A 14,838-nucleotide genomic window follows, 5' to 3' on the forward strand; every position below is an offset into this window, starting at 1 on the left:
TACCCGTTTCTCACAGCAGGAAAATAATCCTGCAGCAACAGGAAATGTGAATTATTGTGTGAATTCTAATTCATGTACATTTTTGTAGGGGTTAAAACAGATTTTTTGTTAGGGGAAATCAAGTCAAATTTTAAAGTGGAAATTACAAACTTTAGAAGCCTTTTTAAACCTTGAATACACTACAACTTTGCATTTCCTGCCGTGCAAGACATTTCCTGCAACAAAAGGGTGATCAAATTAAGATCCATCATCTGTACAGTATTGCATTTCCGACAAAACAGAAAAGCGAACATGTCTAAATTGTATCTCAATCCCACAATGACAGAAGGGGGAATGATTATTGAGAGTTGTTTGGAAGCCCTTGTGTTCTCTGCAAATAGAATCTCTGCTGGAGAGTCACTCTTGAACTAGCTTGGCAGGGTAGAGTGGAAAAGCCTGGCGGGATGTCGCCAGACCCATATGCTGCTGAGGGGAAATGTGCGGTTGGATGAGGTTTTCAAGTTTTTGGCATCCCACAATTTTACCTCATGCCGCACTCGGCAACCAGTTTATCCACTATTTATCTCCTCCAAATCTTACCCAAATAACACTACGCATGTCTTCAACAAGATAATGAATTATAAGAGAACTTAAAGGTAACTTCCAAAATAAAGGAAACACCAACATAAAGTGTCTTAATATGGCGTTGGGCCACCGCGAGCCACACTTAAAACCCCTATGCTCCTTTGAGACCCCTCTTTCAAAGTCACTGAGATCTCTTCCTCTAGCCATGGTAGCCAAAATAATGGGCAACTGGGCATTTTTATACATGACCCTAAGCATGATAGGATGTTAATTGCTTAATTAACTCAGGAACCACACCTGTGTGGAAGCACCTGCTTTCAATATACAGTGGGGTAAAAAAGTATTTAGTCAGCGACCAATTGTGCAAGTTCTCCCACTTAAAAAGATGAGAGAGGCCTGTAATTTTCATCATAGATACACGTCAACTATGACAGACAAATTGAGAAAAAAAAATCCAGAAAATCACATTGTAGGATTTTTTATGAATTTATTTGCAAATTATGGTGGAAAATAAGTATTTGGTCACCTACAAACAAGCAAGATTTCTGGCTCTCACAGACCTGTAACTTATTCTTTAAGAGGCTCCTCTGTCCTCCACTCGTTACCTGTATTAATGGCACCTGTTTGAACTTGTTATCAGTATAAAAGACACCTGTCCACAACCTCAAACAGTCACACTCCAAACTCCACTATGGCCAAGACCAAAGAGCTGTCAAAGGACACCAGAAACAAAATTGTAGACCTGCACCAGGCTGGGAAGACTGAATCTGCAATAGGTAAGCAGCTTGGTTTGAAGAAATCAACTGTGGGAGCAATTATTAGGAAATGGAAGACATACAAGACCACTGATAATCTCCCTCGATCTGGGGCTCCACGCAAGATCTCACCCCGTGGGGTCAAAATGATCACAAGAACGGTGAGCAAAAATCCCAGAACCACACGGGGGGACCTAGTGAATGACCTGCAGAGAGCTGGGACCAAAGTAACAAAGCCTACCATCAGTAACACACTACGCCGCCAGGGACTCAAATCCTGCAGTGCCAGCCGTGTCCCCCTGCTTAAGCCAGTACATGTCCAGGCCCGTTTGAAGTTTGCTAGAGTGCATTTGGATGATCCAGAAGAGGATTGGGAGAATGTCATATGGTCAGATGAAACCAAAATAGAACTTTTTGGTAAAAACTCAACTCGTCGTGTTTGGAGGACAAGGAATGCTGAGTTGCATCCAAAGAACACCATGCCTACTGTGAAGCATCGGGGTGGAAACATCATGCTTTGGGGCTGTTTTTCTGCAAAGGGACCAGGACGACTGATCTGTGTAAAGGAAAGAATGAATGGGGCCATGTATCGTGAGATATTGAGTGAAAACCTCCTTCCATCAGCAAGGGCATTGAAGATGAAACGTGGCTGGGTCTTTCAGCATGACAATGATCCCAAACACACCGCCCGGGCAACGAAGGAGTGGCTTCGTAAGAAGCATTTCAAGGTCCTGGAGTGGCCTAGCCAGTCTCCAGATCTCAACCCCATAGAAAATCTTTGGAGGGAGTTGAAAGTCCGTGTTGCCCAGTGACAGCCCCAAAACATCACTGCTCTAGAGGAGATCTGCATGGAGGAATGGGCCAAAATACCAGCAACAGTGTGTGAAAACCTTGTGAAGACTTACAGAAAATGTTTGACCTGTGTCATTGCCAACAAAGGGTATATAACAAAGTATTGAGAAACTTTTGTTATTGACCAAATACTTATTTTCCACCATAATTTGCAAATAAATTCATAAAAAATCCTACAATTTGATTTTCTGGATTTTTTCCCCTCAATTTGTCTGTCATAGTTGACGTGTACCTATGATGAAAATTACAGGCCTCTCTCATCTTTTTAAGTGGGAGAACTTGCACAATTGGTGGCTGACTAAATACTTTTTTTCCCCACTGTACTTTGTATCCCTCATTTACTCAAGTGTTTCCTGTATTTAGGCAGTTACCTGTAATTCTACAATGAATAGTTGTATATGTGGTGCTTAGAAAGCAATGATTGTGTATAAAGCAATGACAGTATTCATTATATTATCCTCACATAAGCAGTCAAAGATCAGGGTGGCATTTCAGCGAACATTTCATCGGCATCTGCCTGAGTCACAACACAAGTGGCAGAAAGATCCTTTTGGAGTCATTTCGTGTCACTGAATAAAACTTGGAAAGTCTAAAATGCAATAATCTGTGGACCACCTATAATCCTGACAGTGGAAGGCTCAGCAGACTGACAGATAGTGTCAGCGAGAGAGAGAGCGAGAGCGAGAGAGAGTCAGAGATCCATCAGTCAGCGGAACACAAACCACTGTCTAACTTTGGGACAACGTTCGTTCTATACAGTGGTTTAAACTGTAGGCTACCAGCACAGTATATTTGAACAAATATATCCCTAGTCAATATGGGCTCCTGCTTGGCTTTCACTTCCACATTAAAACAGTGATTATGAACAAGGATTACAAAACGGATTAAAGAGGATTAGGGAATTTCTCATCATCACATTTGGGAAAAGGAGGAAAAACACCCTTGACAACTCACATCCCCCCAAAAAATATTATTGAAAATACATATTTTTCCTTCCCTGTAACTCACGTACAGTAACATTTATCTTAGTGTTGTAGACCAGTAAATGATGCACTGCTTGGAGAAGGCAGGAGCTCTGTTAGATGTAATCTGATTCAATCTGGGTAAATCAAGAGTAATCTCCCTTTTACCAGCCTGAGCTGACTAGTTGACCGGAAGAGCTGGGCAACATCTCCCAGAGATTAGACCTAAACCATTTATGATCCAGAACAAGTCCCTGTTCAATCAAATCCACTGACCAGGGCCCGTACTCACAAAGCTCCTCAGAGTAGTTGTGCCGATCTAGGATCAGGTCCTCCCTGTTAATATGATAATATTCATTATGATCTAGCTAAAAGGCAAAACCGATCGTAGTATATTGAGTATATTAAAAAAACTGGATGAAGCAATCAATATCTGCCCTAATACTATAAAAAGAAACTAGGCTATTTACCCCACAATGAACTGCTATAAGAGATGATCTCCTACTACGTATATTCTGGCCTGGATATGTACTGTAAAGAGAAAGAGAGATGATAGAGAGAGAGAGACAAAGAAATAGAGAGAGAGCGAGACAGACAGAAAGAGAGCAAGAGAAAGTTCTAGAACTGTGGACGATTCCAAACCCTCTGTAGCCTGAGGGCGATCCAGCCGTGGTTCAGGAGTGTACACTACATTTACACTCACAGTCAGAACCTATGGAGAAGAGGCAGAGGAATAAATAAATGGCCATCTGAAGAATATATAACAAATGACTCATCTAGCAGTAAGATGAAACAGCCCTCCCTGCCTTCCTGCCTGTGTGTGTGTGTGTGTGTGGTGAGGCCAACCTACGGCATCTTCTCACATGGATCTTACTGCCACGGATCTAGCAGTACCAGAGCTGCCAGTTTGGATGTCCATTGTCACGTACGGCTTAAGAAAAAAGAAACACACACACATACACACACACACACACACACACACACAGACAGATGGAATCTAGAAATACTACCACGAATCAAAATCGGAGCTGATCATACAACCCCCACCCACCAGTTGCAGACCGTTACTGTGCTAGTCGTGACAGCCTAGCTAGTGTATGTGCTTGACAGAAGGTTTGCTTTTGTTAACATCAGAGATCATGTGATATTTGTCACACTTTTTGTTTCCGGCTGGATTTCCTGTCTGCTGAGGCTCTCTTTAGGAGCTTAGAGCATGTTAAGGATAGCAGTGTTCTTCAAGAGAGCTCAGAATGGGGCTGTGTGCGTCGGCCCGGATCGTTATGTAACTGTACTGGATACATAATCAGGTCTTCTACTGCTGGATGGGTGGATGGAGGGATGAGGACAGAGAGAGAGAAAGTGAGAGAGATCAGAGAGAGAGAGAAAAAGAGAGCTGTTGAGAGACAGAAGGAGAGGGAGAAAGAGCGAGAGAGTGAGAGGAGGGGCATGCCTCCCACCGCAGCAGTAATGCTCTCTCCCCTTAATCCTTGTTTTAAACCTCTCTCTGATTCACTAAGGCAGATTATTGTCATTTCCCACTTCCCCTCCAGCCCTCCAGAGTCTAGTCATCCGATGTGCCATTAACTTTTGTCATGTAAAACCTCCCTCATCTTCCACTGCCATCAGCAGACCTAAAATCTTCTTAGCTATCAATATGCCAAACTCTGGAGGATGAGAAAAAAAGAAGGTAGGCGTCAACGGGAACTTTCGCCCCCTCTCCGCAGCATGCTGTATCCCTCTCATCCGCACACTGAAGGTCATCTTCCCTGTTCCCCTGGTGTGCAAACTGCAGCTCAACTCAGCCTCACCGTCCTAAAAATAGCCCACCCATCCTTCCAGAAATTACCATGTCCTTCAAAGTAATTAAAAAACATTATCAGAAGCCTTCACGGCACTCCATTTCTGTGTTTGGAACGATGTGCAGTGCGCTGTTTAATTGGTGAAGATGATGGAGGACATGTTTCATAATTGTAACTGCTGGCAGTGGCAGGATTTTTTTGTTGCCATTATTGTTTCCATTGAACTGAAGTTCAATTCCATTACGTAAAGAAACTGGTCCACCACTTAAAATTCCCAGGTAAACTGCCTCCAGTTTCAGAATAAGAGATGAACGGGCAGTAAAACAAAGATCAGGCAGGCTAAAATGTATCTGGTCTGAAATATTCACACCACGATTTTAGAGTAAAGCATTCTGAACATACAGTATGTGAAGGGTTTATAGATGTATAACACACTTTCAGCATGCAGTATGACAATTAACTACCCTTGATCTAAATCCATTATCAATGTATTCACTAGGCACCAAACGGAAGAAAACAGACTGAAACAGGGAGGGACTACCGGAAGTTGTCCAGTAAGAAATGCTTGTTTTCTGTTTTTCGTTGCAAAACGTTTTGCTAGATTTTGCTACTGTGTGTACTAATGAATATGACCCAGGTGTTAGTATCTGTGTGGTTACCTGGGCAGGAACTTAAGCTGAGCGTTGAAGCTGGACCTGGCCTGGATGTAGCCGGTCTTAGGCAGGATCTCCATGTGGTTCCTCAGCTCTGGACACACCTCGAACGTCAGCCGAAGAGCTGTGCTCGCTCTGCAATACAAAAGACAACAGCGCTGTTTAGTTAGGCCCTGTACTAGTTAGTTAGGGCTGCTAACTCAACGGAGAGCCTATTTAGTAAGTTAGGGTGGTGTTATGTCTATGACACAACACGTTTCACCAAGCTACTGCTCAAGATGGCATCCATCAGTTTATGTGATTTGTTGTATACATTTTACACGATTCGATACTAAATTAAGAGGACCCTCACGAAGCAAATGTAAAGGTGAGTGTACTTTACACAACAGACTCCCAGGATGTCCCCTTGTTACAGTGTAGATATTCGACGAGGACGTCAGACATGAAATCGTGAGTGTGTGAGTGACATGAACACAAATTGTCTGGTAGGTACTGCTGCAATGTACCCATGTCCTCATTTTCTCCCACCCGATAATTTAGGTGACCCAATTTCAGAGGGATCCAACAGATGGTTGTGCCGGTGGTGAGAAGTCTCCCTCTGTAGCTGTGGTGATATAAATGGATCACTACCCAGGGAATTCTCCACGCACGGCCAACGACACACACACACACACACACACACACACACACAGACAGACACGAGCTCCCCTCTCAACAGCTACACTCAATGACTCATGCTCGGTGGAAGTGCTGTGCAGTCAGTTTTGCAAATAGTCCGGGTAGCCATGATTAGCTGTTCAGGAGTCTTATGGCTTAGTGGTAGAAGCTATTAAGAAGCCTTTTGGACCTAGACTTGGCGCTCCAGTACCGCTTGCTGTGCGGTAGCAGAGAGAACAGTCTATGACTAGGGTGGCTGGAGTCTTTGATCATTTTAGGGCCTTCCTCTGACACCGCCTGGTATAGAGATCCTGGATGGCAGGAAGCTTGGCCCCAGTGATGTACTGGGCCGTACGCACTACCCTCTGTAGTGCCTTGCGGTCGGAGGCTGAGCAGTTGCCATACCAGTCAGTGATGCAACCAGTCAGGATGCTCTCGATGGTGCAGCTGTAAAACATTTTGAGGATCTGAGGACCCATGTCAAATCTATTCAGTCTTCTGAGGGGGAATAGGCTTTGTCGTGCCCTCTTCACGACTGTCTTGGTGTGTTTGGACCATGATAGTTTGTTAGTGATGTGGACACCAAGGAACTTGAAGCTCTCAACCTGTTCCACTACAGCCCCGTCGATGAGAATGGGGGTGTGCTCAGTCCTCTTTTTTTTCCTGTAGTCCACAATCATCTCCTTTGTCTTGATCACGTTGAGGGAGAGGTTGTAATCCTGGCACCACATGGCCAGGTCTCTGACCTCCTCCCTATAGGCTGTCTCATCGTTGTCGGTGATCAGGCCTACCACTGTTGTGTCGTCGGCAAACATAACGATGGTGTTGGAGTAGTGCCTGGCCATACAGTCATGGGTGAACAGGGAGTACAGGAGGGGACTGAGCACACACCCCTGAGGGGCCACCGTGTTAAGGATCAGCGTGGCAGATGTGTTGTTACATACCCTTCCTAAGTCCTTCCTAACTCAGTTGCCGGAGAGGATGGAAACCGCTCAGGGATTTCACCATGAGGCCAATGGTGTCTTTAAAAAAGTTACAGAGTTTAATGGCTGTGATAGGAGAAAACTGAGGATGGATCAACAACATTGTAGTTACTCCACAATACTAACCTAAATGACAAAGTGAAAAGAAGGAAGCCTGTACAGAATAAAAATATTCCAAAACATGTTTGCAATAAGGCATTCAAGTAAAACTGCAAAAAATCCAAAACAACACATAACTGAGTACCACTCTTTATATTTTAAGCATGGTGGTGGCTGCATCATATTATGGGTATGCTTGTCATCGGCATGGACTAAGGAGTTTTTTTTAACGATAAAAATAAACAGAATAGAGCTAAGCACAGGAAAAATCCCGGAGGAAAACCTGGTTCAGTCTGCTTTTCAACAGACACTGGGAAACAAATTCACCTAACAGCAGGACAGTAACCTAAAACACAAGGCCAAATATACACTGGAGTTTCTTACCAACACAACACTGAATGTTCCTGAGTGGCTTAGTTACGGTTTTGACATAAATCGGCTAGGAAATCTATGGCAAGACATGAAAATGGCTGTCTAGCAATGATCAACAACCAACTTGACAGAGCTTGAAGAATAAATAAATAAAAAAAGTGCAAATGTTGTACAATCGCTGCCAAAGGTGCTTCTACAAAGTATTGACTCAGGGGTGTGAATACTTAAGTAAATGAGATATTTCTGTATTTCATTTTCAATACATTTGCAACAATTTCTAAAAACCCTTTGTCATAATGGGGTATTGTGTGTAGATGGGTGAGAACAAAAATCTATTCTGAATTCAGGCTGTAACACAACAAAATTTGGAATAAGTCAAGGGGTATGAATACTTTCTGAAGGCACTGAACTAAAATATAAACGCAACATGCAACAATTTCAACGATTTTACTGCGTTACAGTTCATATAAGGAAATCAGTCAATTGAAATAAATTCATTAGGCCCTAATCTTTCGTATTTCACATGACTGGGCAGGGGTGCAGCCATGGGTGGGCCTGGGAAGGCATAGGCCCACCCACTATAGGCCCACCCACTTGGGAGCCAGGCCCACCCACTGGGGAGCCAGGCCCAGCCAATCAGAATTTGTTTTTCCCCACAAAAGGGCTTTATTACAGACAGAAATACTCCTCAGCTGTCGGGGTGGCTGGTCTCAGACGATCCCGCAGGTGAAGAAGCCGGATGTGGAGGTCCTGGGCTGACGTAGTTACACGTGTGAGGCCGGTTGGACGTACTGCCAAATGATCTAAAACAATGTTGGAGGCGGCTTATGGTAGAGAAATGAACATTCAATTCTCTGGCAACAGTTCTAGTGGACATTCCTGCAGTCTGCAGGCCAATTGCACACTCCCTCATAACTTGAGACATCTGTGGCATTGTGTTGTGTGGCCTTTTATTGTCCCCAGCACAAGGTGCACCTGTGTAATGATCATGCTGTTTATTCAGCTTCTTGATATGCCACAACTGTCAGGTGGATGGATTATCTTGGCAAAGGAAACATTTTCACTAACAGGGATATAAACAAATTTGTGCACAAAATTTGAGAGAAATAAGCTTTTTATGCGTATGGAAGAATTCTGGGACATTTTATTTCAGCTCATGAAACATGGGAGCAACACTTTACATGTTGTGTTTATATTTTTGTTCAGTACTATGACTCTGGGTAAAAGGATGACCGGTTACTGTATGTTCTCTGATTATGATGCAAGACTCTCCATATAACTACTGTTATATCTCTCTAACGTTAATTCTGAGTCATACTTCATGATTATATGTTCTCCTGAAGTGCCAATGCTTTCCACAGGTTATGTTTTTTAACTGACACCCATCGTTCATGACTGGATAAGACAGTGATCTAATGATTATCAAAAGTGTATTACAAGGGTATTAGATTATAATACGCTCAACCAGTTAAGGTTTAGTGATAAGGCCCATGGCTGGTGGAGGTTTAATGCTTACAGTTATACTAGTTAAAGTCTTAAGCCCCATATATCCATGAGACTTATTGCTGGGGAGCTGATAGACTTCCTTACACTGTCGTCTGGTTTAGGTAAAGCTGATTGACTAGAGCGCTCACACCCATTTCATGCTAGTGCCCATGACTGGGGAAGGTTTAGTCAAAGACAGTACTAAAACTGCTTCTCCAATAGAAATCCCTGATCACACTTGTAGGTGATTTCATGGCGATGTTGGCTAGCTAAGCGCATGCGCAGAACAAGTAATTGATGTAAATGTCGTCTTGCGCCGAACTGTGTATGTGCAGGCTGTCAAATCAAAGCCACTCCTTCAATATAAAGTAGTTTTTGACGAAAATGAAAACGTCTCACTTTGTCACTTTCACAAGGTTGGAGTAATTGCATGTTCAACTACTTAAGACATTGGCTCCAAATTATGTTGTGCCTTTAGATTTCAATAAAATTAACAACTAAGGAATCATTTTTCACTTCTCTCATTGACTTCTCAAACCCCAAACCCAAGCCTGGTCTTCTTGGTCTGTTTCGCAAGCGTTCCTAGAAGTCTTGAGATGTTGCGCTTCTGGGTTTAGAAACTCTGTGGTTTAGTGCTAGAGTTGCCCATGGATAGACTGGGTATCAGTCTGTTTATGCCATTATGCCACTCCTTTTCATGCCAAACGGATAGCCTGGGACCAGACTAGCCCATAACAATAATAATTCTTAACATTCATGACTTGTTAAGGATAAGGCCTCTACTAACATCCGTCACTAGTCAAGGTGCCCATGGCTATACTGTCACGGTGCCACTTTCCATCCCCTGCACGTCCAGATGGCACACTTGGTGAAACCCCACGTGGCCCAAGACCTGATGGGATACTCAACACCTCAGAGGGAGACTGAGTAATTACCCCCACCACCCCAGCGATGTCTCCCCTCTCCTGGCAACATCAAAAGATAAACCCAAAATCAACCAACTCAGAAGAGGACCACTGGAAAAATGCCTAGGCACTCGTTCCTTAATGCTCTATTTTTAGGAATCTTCCATTCAAAAGCGAGGCGACGGAGAGAACAACTATTGTTTCTGGAGGAAGGCATCAGAAACAAAATACATTAATCAACTCAGCCTCATTCCTCGGGGTGAGAGGAGGACGGTTGTGCGTACAGGAGGTATTGTTATAAATAAGTGAGGGAAGAAAGAGGGCAGGAGGTGGCTTTAGGAAAAGCAGGTCGATTATTTTCAGTATGTCATCTACTTTGTCATCTTCTTTGACTCCCCAGCAGGTGTCAGTGGAAATGGTTTAAAATGTTTGGCTTTGATTTGATTTGGTGTTTGCGATGAAACATGCTGTCCCCTGAAATATGCCAAAAGTGGCATATTGTGTGATGCTGGTTGGTGTTTCTCACGCTGTTCCCTGGAATCTGTCAACGACTGTTACTCTAGGCTATATTTAAATAATTGACTCAAAAGTTAAGTTTACATTTTGTGTGATGCTGGTTGGTGTTGCTCTCGCTGTTCCCCCAAAATATGTCAACTGCTTTACACAACCATAGATATAAAGCAGTTCTATGTACACCACAGTATATTATTTTATACCATTGGTTCAAAAGCAAACGTAACATATTGTATGATGCTAGTTGGTGTCTATTTTTGGGGACTTTTGGGGGGGGGTGTAAAAAGCTGCCGTTCTCGGCGTCACTGTCGCTGTCATCGTCACATGCATTTGTGTGCTCCAGCTTCCAGATGGCAGCTGCCACAAATCCCCCCTCGCACTGTGACGTGTGACACAAAGACGTGCGGGTGGAGAGACATGCCTGTAAATGTTATGGCCTGCAGCGCTTTCATAATGTATAACATTCATAATCAAAAATAATTTGCTATTGCTCAATGCCATATCTAAAGCAGACGGGATTGAGATCTTAAACGGCATCTTATCCGGGGTCCTTTGACCCCATCCGATACAGGGTTTATGTGAAGCCTAATACATTTCTAGAGGGGAGAAAGGTATGGAGGGAGACAGGTATGGAGGGAGACAGAGAGGAAGGGCAGAGGCAGGATTTGTAACCCAATTGGCAGCACTACCACTAGACCAGACTCCAGCCCAGGCCAAGGTCTACTGTACATAATGTAAATGAATGACCGTCTCTAACCAATTGACAGACTCACCTGCTTTGGACCACAATACTGTCTTGATAGAGGCGATCGAACATGCAGATCTTCAGGACAATGCTTGGCTGGGCCACCCACACAGGCACGCACACAGCCATCCCTTGGACCCCAATGGATATCTGTGAATAGACGAGGCCCCCGTCAATCAAAACTAGTGCCTGGATGTTTCCGGGATAAGCCAGAAGGACATTCATCTCATTAGCCTTCACACATTATATATTATATTATTTACAGTATATTGTAAATATTGAGTAAATATAATTGTATTGACTACATCATTCCTATCACACATTCTCATGAGAGGAAAGCTGTTTTTGTCATACATAGGTTAAAGCCTGGCTATTGGCTTTGGCTGAATAGACTTTTGGTCTTACTGTAAGTATCACAGTGTAGGCCTAGTGTCAGTTCACTCAGGTAATGATGATGACATCATGAGGAAAATCTTACCGGTTCACAGGTTGGGTCGGAGAACTTGATGTGGAAGTCCAACTTAGCCTCCCCTGGTATGGTGGGTGTGAACACAATCTCCAACTTGACACTTTCAAACGGGCCCACCTCCCCCTCTCTGACCTAGGCATGGGAGGAAGTCTTGAGGGAACATGTCACAACAACAGTCACATCATCATGTGCAGGATAAGGGGGGTATTATTAGCGCACAGTGTCGCAAAACATTCTGCAATGAAAACTAGTTTCATATTGGACAAATTCAGGTAGGTCCTTCCCTATTTCGGCCCATTCGCTTCTGTTTGGTTCCTAGTGAATACACTGAAGGTGAAATCTTTTTAGAGCTGTTTTTAATATAGTCATTCAGATGTGAAACTTCAAAGTCATATAAAATCTAACTACAGTCAATGCTGGGTGTCATCATCTGCACCATAACACAGGGATTTCAATAATAACTCAATCAAAAGTTGTGGAAAGAAGAACACAGTGTGGCACCTCACTCCAGGAAAGTTTCAATACTCTGGGAGCACAATGTGTGTGAACGCGTAAAATGGTGAAAACCCACAAACACACACACACACACACACACACACACACACACACACACACAAAAGGCAGCGGGAGAAGCAATGCACCATTACCCCGAAGAGAGGAGTAATGAGCCCAGAACAAGCCAGCAACTACACAGGGAGAGACCGCAGGACACATGACATTAGTGAACAAATCCACCATGGAGGGAGACAGAGAGAGATGACAGACTTCTATCACTACAGAACTAGTGGGGATGTGTGTGTGCTGGCATGAAGACAGTTGCTGCGTTGCTTTAATTTTTGTATTTTCATATCTGATAATTCACTATTTTACGCATTCACACACAAAGACCAAGGCAGACATCTATCAATACAGAACTAAACAGACAAGTGAGGATGAAGAAAAGCTGTATCACAATAACACCAAAGGGCCAGATTTACACAGCACCTGTTATTTGCAGCTACTTGCGTTCTTAACATGTGTTTCCCCTAAAGAATTTTGGGACTCAACCTTTGTTCTTCACTTTCTTCTACAAAGAACTGGTGTTGTACCATCGTAATTATTTTCCAGTGTTGATCTAGTAGTCTGTACATATTCCTATAGCAGTTACTCAAAGGTGCTGTACCTTTCCGATGGTGATGTCACTGCTGCTGTCCGAGGGCTCCTCCGTGTTGGCCTTGAGGGCCAGGCCTCCCTCCTGCTGCTCTGAGGCCAGGCTGCGTCTTCCTGAGGCAGCCTCCACACCCCCCAGGGTCTCTGGCACAGCAGGTGTCTGGGCCCCTAATACCACACACACACACACACACACACACAGGGACACACACATGCAAGCATGCATCCACACACAGCCACACTCTCCAATATTTGCAAGGGCAACCTTCCTTCCTCCTTTCCCGGAGGTGATCACTGATCCGAAAAACTTTACTGACGACTGATAACATGAACTTTGATATTATCAAAGCATCTATTAATCAGGTTTAAAAAACATGCTGAGTAGAGAGATTAACTGTTTCAGTTTTACACATCAAAGAGGCATGTGTGCTTTATTTACTTGACTGTTTGGAGTCTGAGCCTAGCGAGGGTTTCTGACTCTTCCTCTCTGATTTGAGTTCTCCTGAGTCCCGTGACGCAGGGCTCTCCTGGCTGTCAGAGGCTGCTGCTATTGAAGTGCTCCTCTCCTGTGAAAGCTACACACACAAGCACACGCACATGCACACAGACACTTACAAAACCATTCCACCACTGTCCAGTACTGGCCAGAGCAGCGTCTATTGGATATATTCAAATTACAGTGCATGCCGCTAACAAGACAGCCAGACATAGGAATCAACTGCTCATGGTAAAAAAGTATATATTGCTGTAATGTATATATATATATATATATATATATATATATATATATATATATACACATATACATACATACAGTGGGGAGAACAAGTATTTGATACACTGCCGACTTACAAAGCATGTAGAGGTCTGTAATTTTTATCATAGGTACACTTCAACTGTGAGAGACGGAATCTAAAACAAAAATCCAATCACATTGTATGATTTTTAAGTAATTAATTTGCATTTTATTGCATGACATAAGTATTTGATCACCTACCAACCAGTAAGAATTCTGTCTCTCACAGACCTGTTAGTTTTTCTTTAAGAAGCCCTCCTGTTCTCCACTCATTACCTGTATTAACTGCACCTGTTTGAACTCGTTACCTGTATAAAAGACACCTGTCCACACACTCAATCAAACAGACTCCAACCTCTCCACAATGGCCAAGACCAGAGAGCTGTGTAAGGACATCAGGGATAAAATTGTAGACCCGCACAAGGCTGGGATGGGCTACAGGACAATAGGAAAGCAGCTTGGTGAGAAGGCAACAACTGTTGGCGCAATTATTAGAAAATGAAAGAAGTTCAAGATGACGGTCAATCACCCTCGGTCTGGGGCTCCATGCAAGATCTCACCTCGTGGGGCATCAATGCTCATGAGGAAGGTGAGGGATCAGCCCAGAACTACACGGCAGGACCTGGTCAATGACCTGAAGAGAGCTGGGACCACAGTCTCAAAGAAAACCATTAGTAACACACTACCCCGTCATTAATTAAAATCCTGCAGCGCACGCAAGGTCCCCCTGCTCAAGCCAGCGCATGTCCAGGCCCGTCTGAAGTTTGCCAATGACCATCTGGATGATCCAGAAGAGGAATGGGAGAAGGTCATGTGGTCTGATGAGACAAAAATAGAGCTTTTTGGTCTAAACTCCACTCGCTGTGTTTGGAGGAAGAAGAAGAAGGATGAGTACAACCCCAAGAACACCATCCCAACCGTGAAGCATGGAGGTGGAAACATCATTCTTTGGGGATGCTTTTCTGCAAAGGGGACAGGACGACTGCACCGTATTGAGGGGAGGATGGATGGGGCCATGTATCGCGAGATCTTGGCCAACAACCTCCTTCCCTCAGTAAGAGCATTGAAGATGGGTCGTGG

General features: G+C 43.7%; 1 protein-coding gene across 2 annotated transcripts in view; it reads right to left on the reverse strand.

Moving 5' to 3' along the window:
* The window catches only part of cfap74 (cilia and flagella associated protein 74), a 50,887-nt gene that overhangs the window by 15,660 nt on the left and 20,389 nt on the right, over window positions 1-14,838 (reverse strand). For both annotated transcript variants that reach the window (XM_041856233.2, XM_041856232.2), the window contains exons 18-22: window positions 13,402-13,537; window positions 12,976-13,130; window positions 11,823-11,945; window positions 11,373-11,494; window positions 5,592-5,720 (exon numbers count right to left, since the gene is read on the reverse strand). In XM_041856233.2, the coding sequence (XP_041712167.2) occupies window positions 5,592-5,720; window positions 11,373-11,494; window positions 11,823-11,945; window positions 12,976-13,130; window positions 13,402-13,537 (665 nt within the window). The remainder of the gene's footprint in view (window positions 1-5,591; window positions 5,721-11,372; window positions 11,495-11,822; window positions 11,946-12,975; window positions 13,131-13,401; window positions 13,538-14,838) is intronic.

Source organism: Coregonus clupeaformis, chromosome 30, assembly GCF_020615455.1.
Source record: "Coregonus clupeaformis isolate EN_2021a chromosome 30, ASM2061545v1, whole genome shotgun sequence".
NCBI classification, from domain to species: domain Eukaryota; kingdom Metazoa; phylum Chordata; class Actinopteri; order Salmoniformes; family Salmonidae; genus Coregonus; species Coregonus clupeaformis.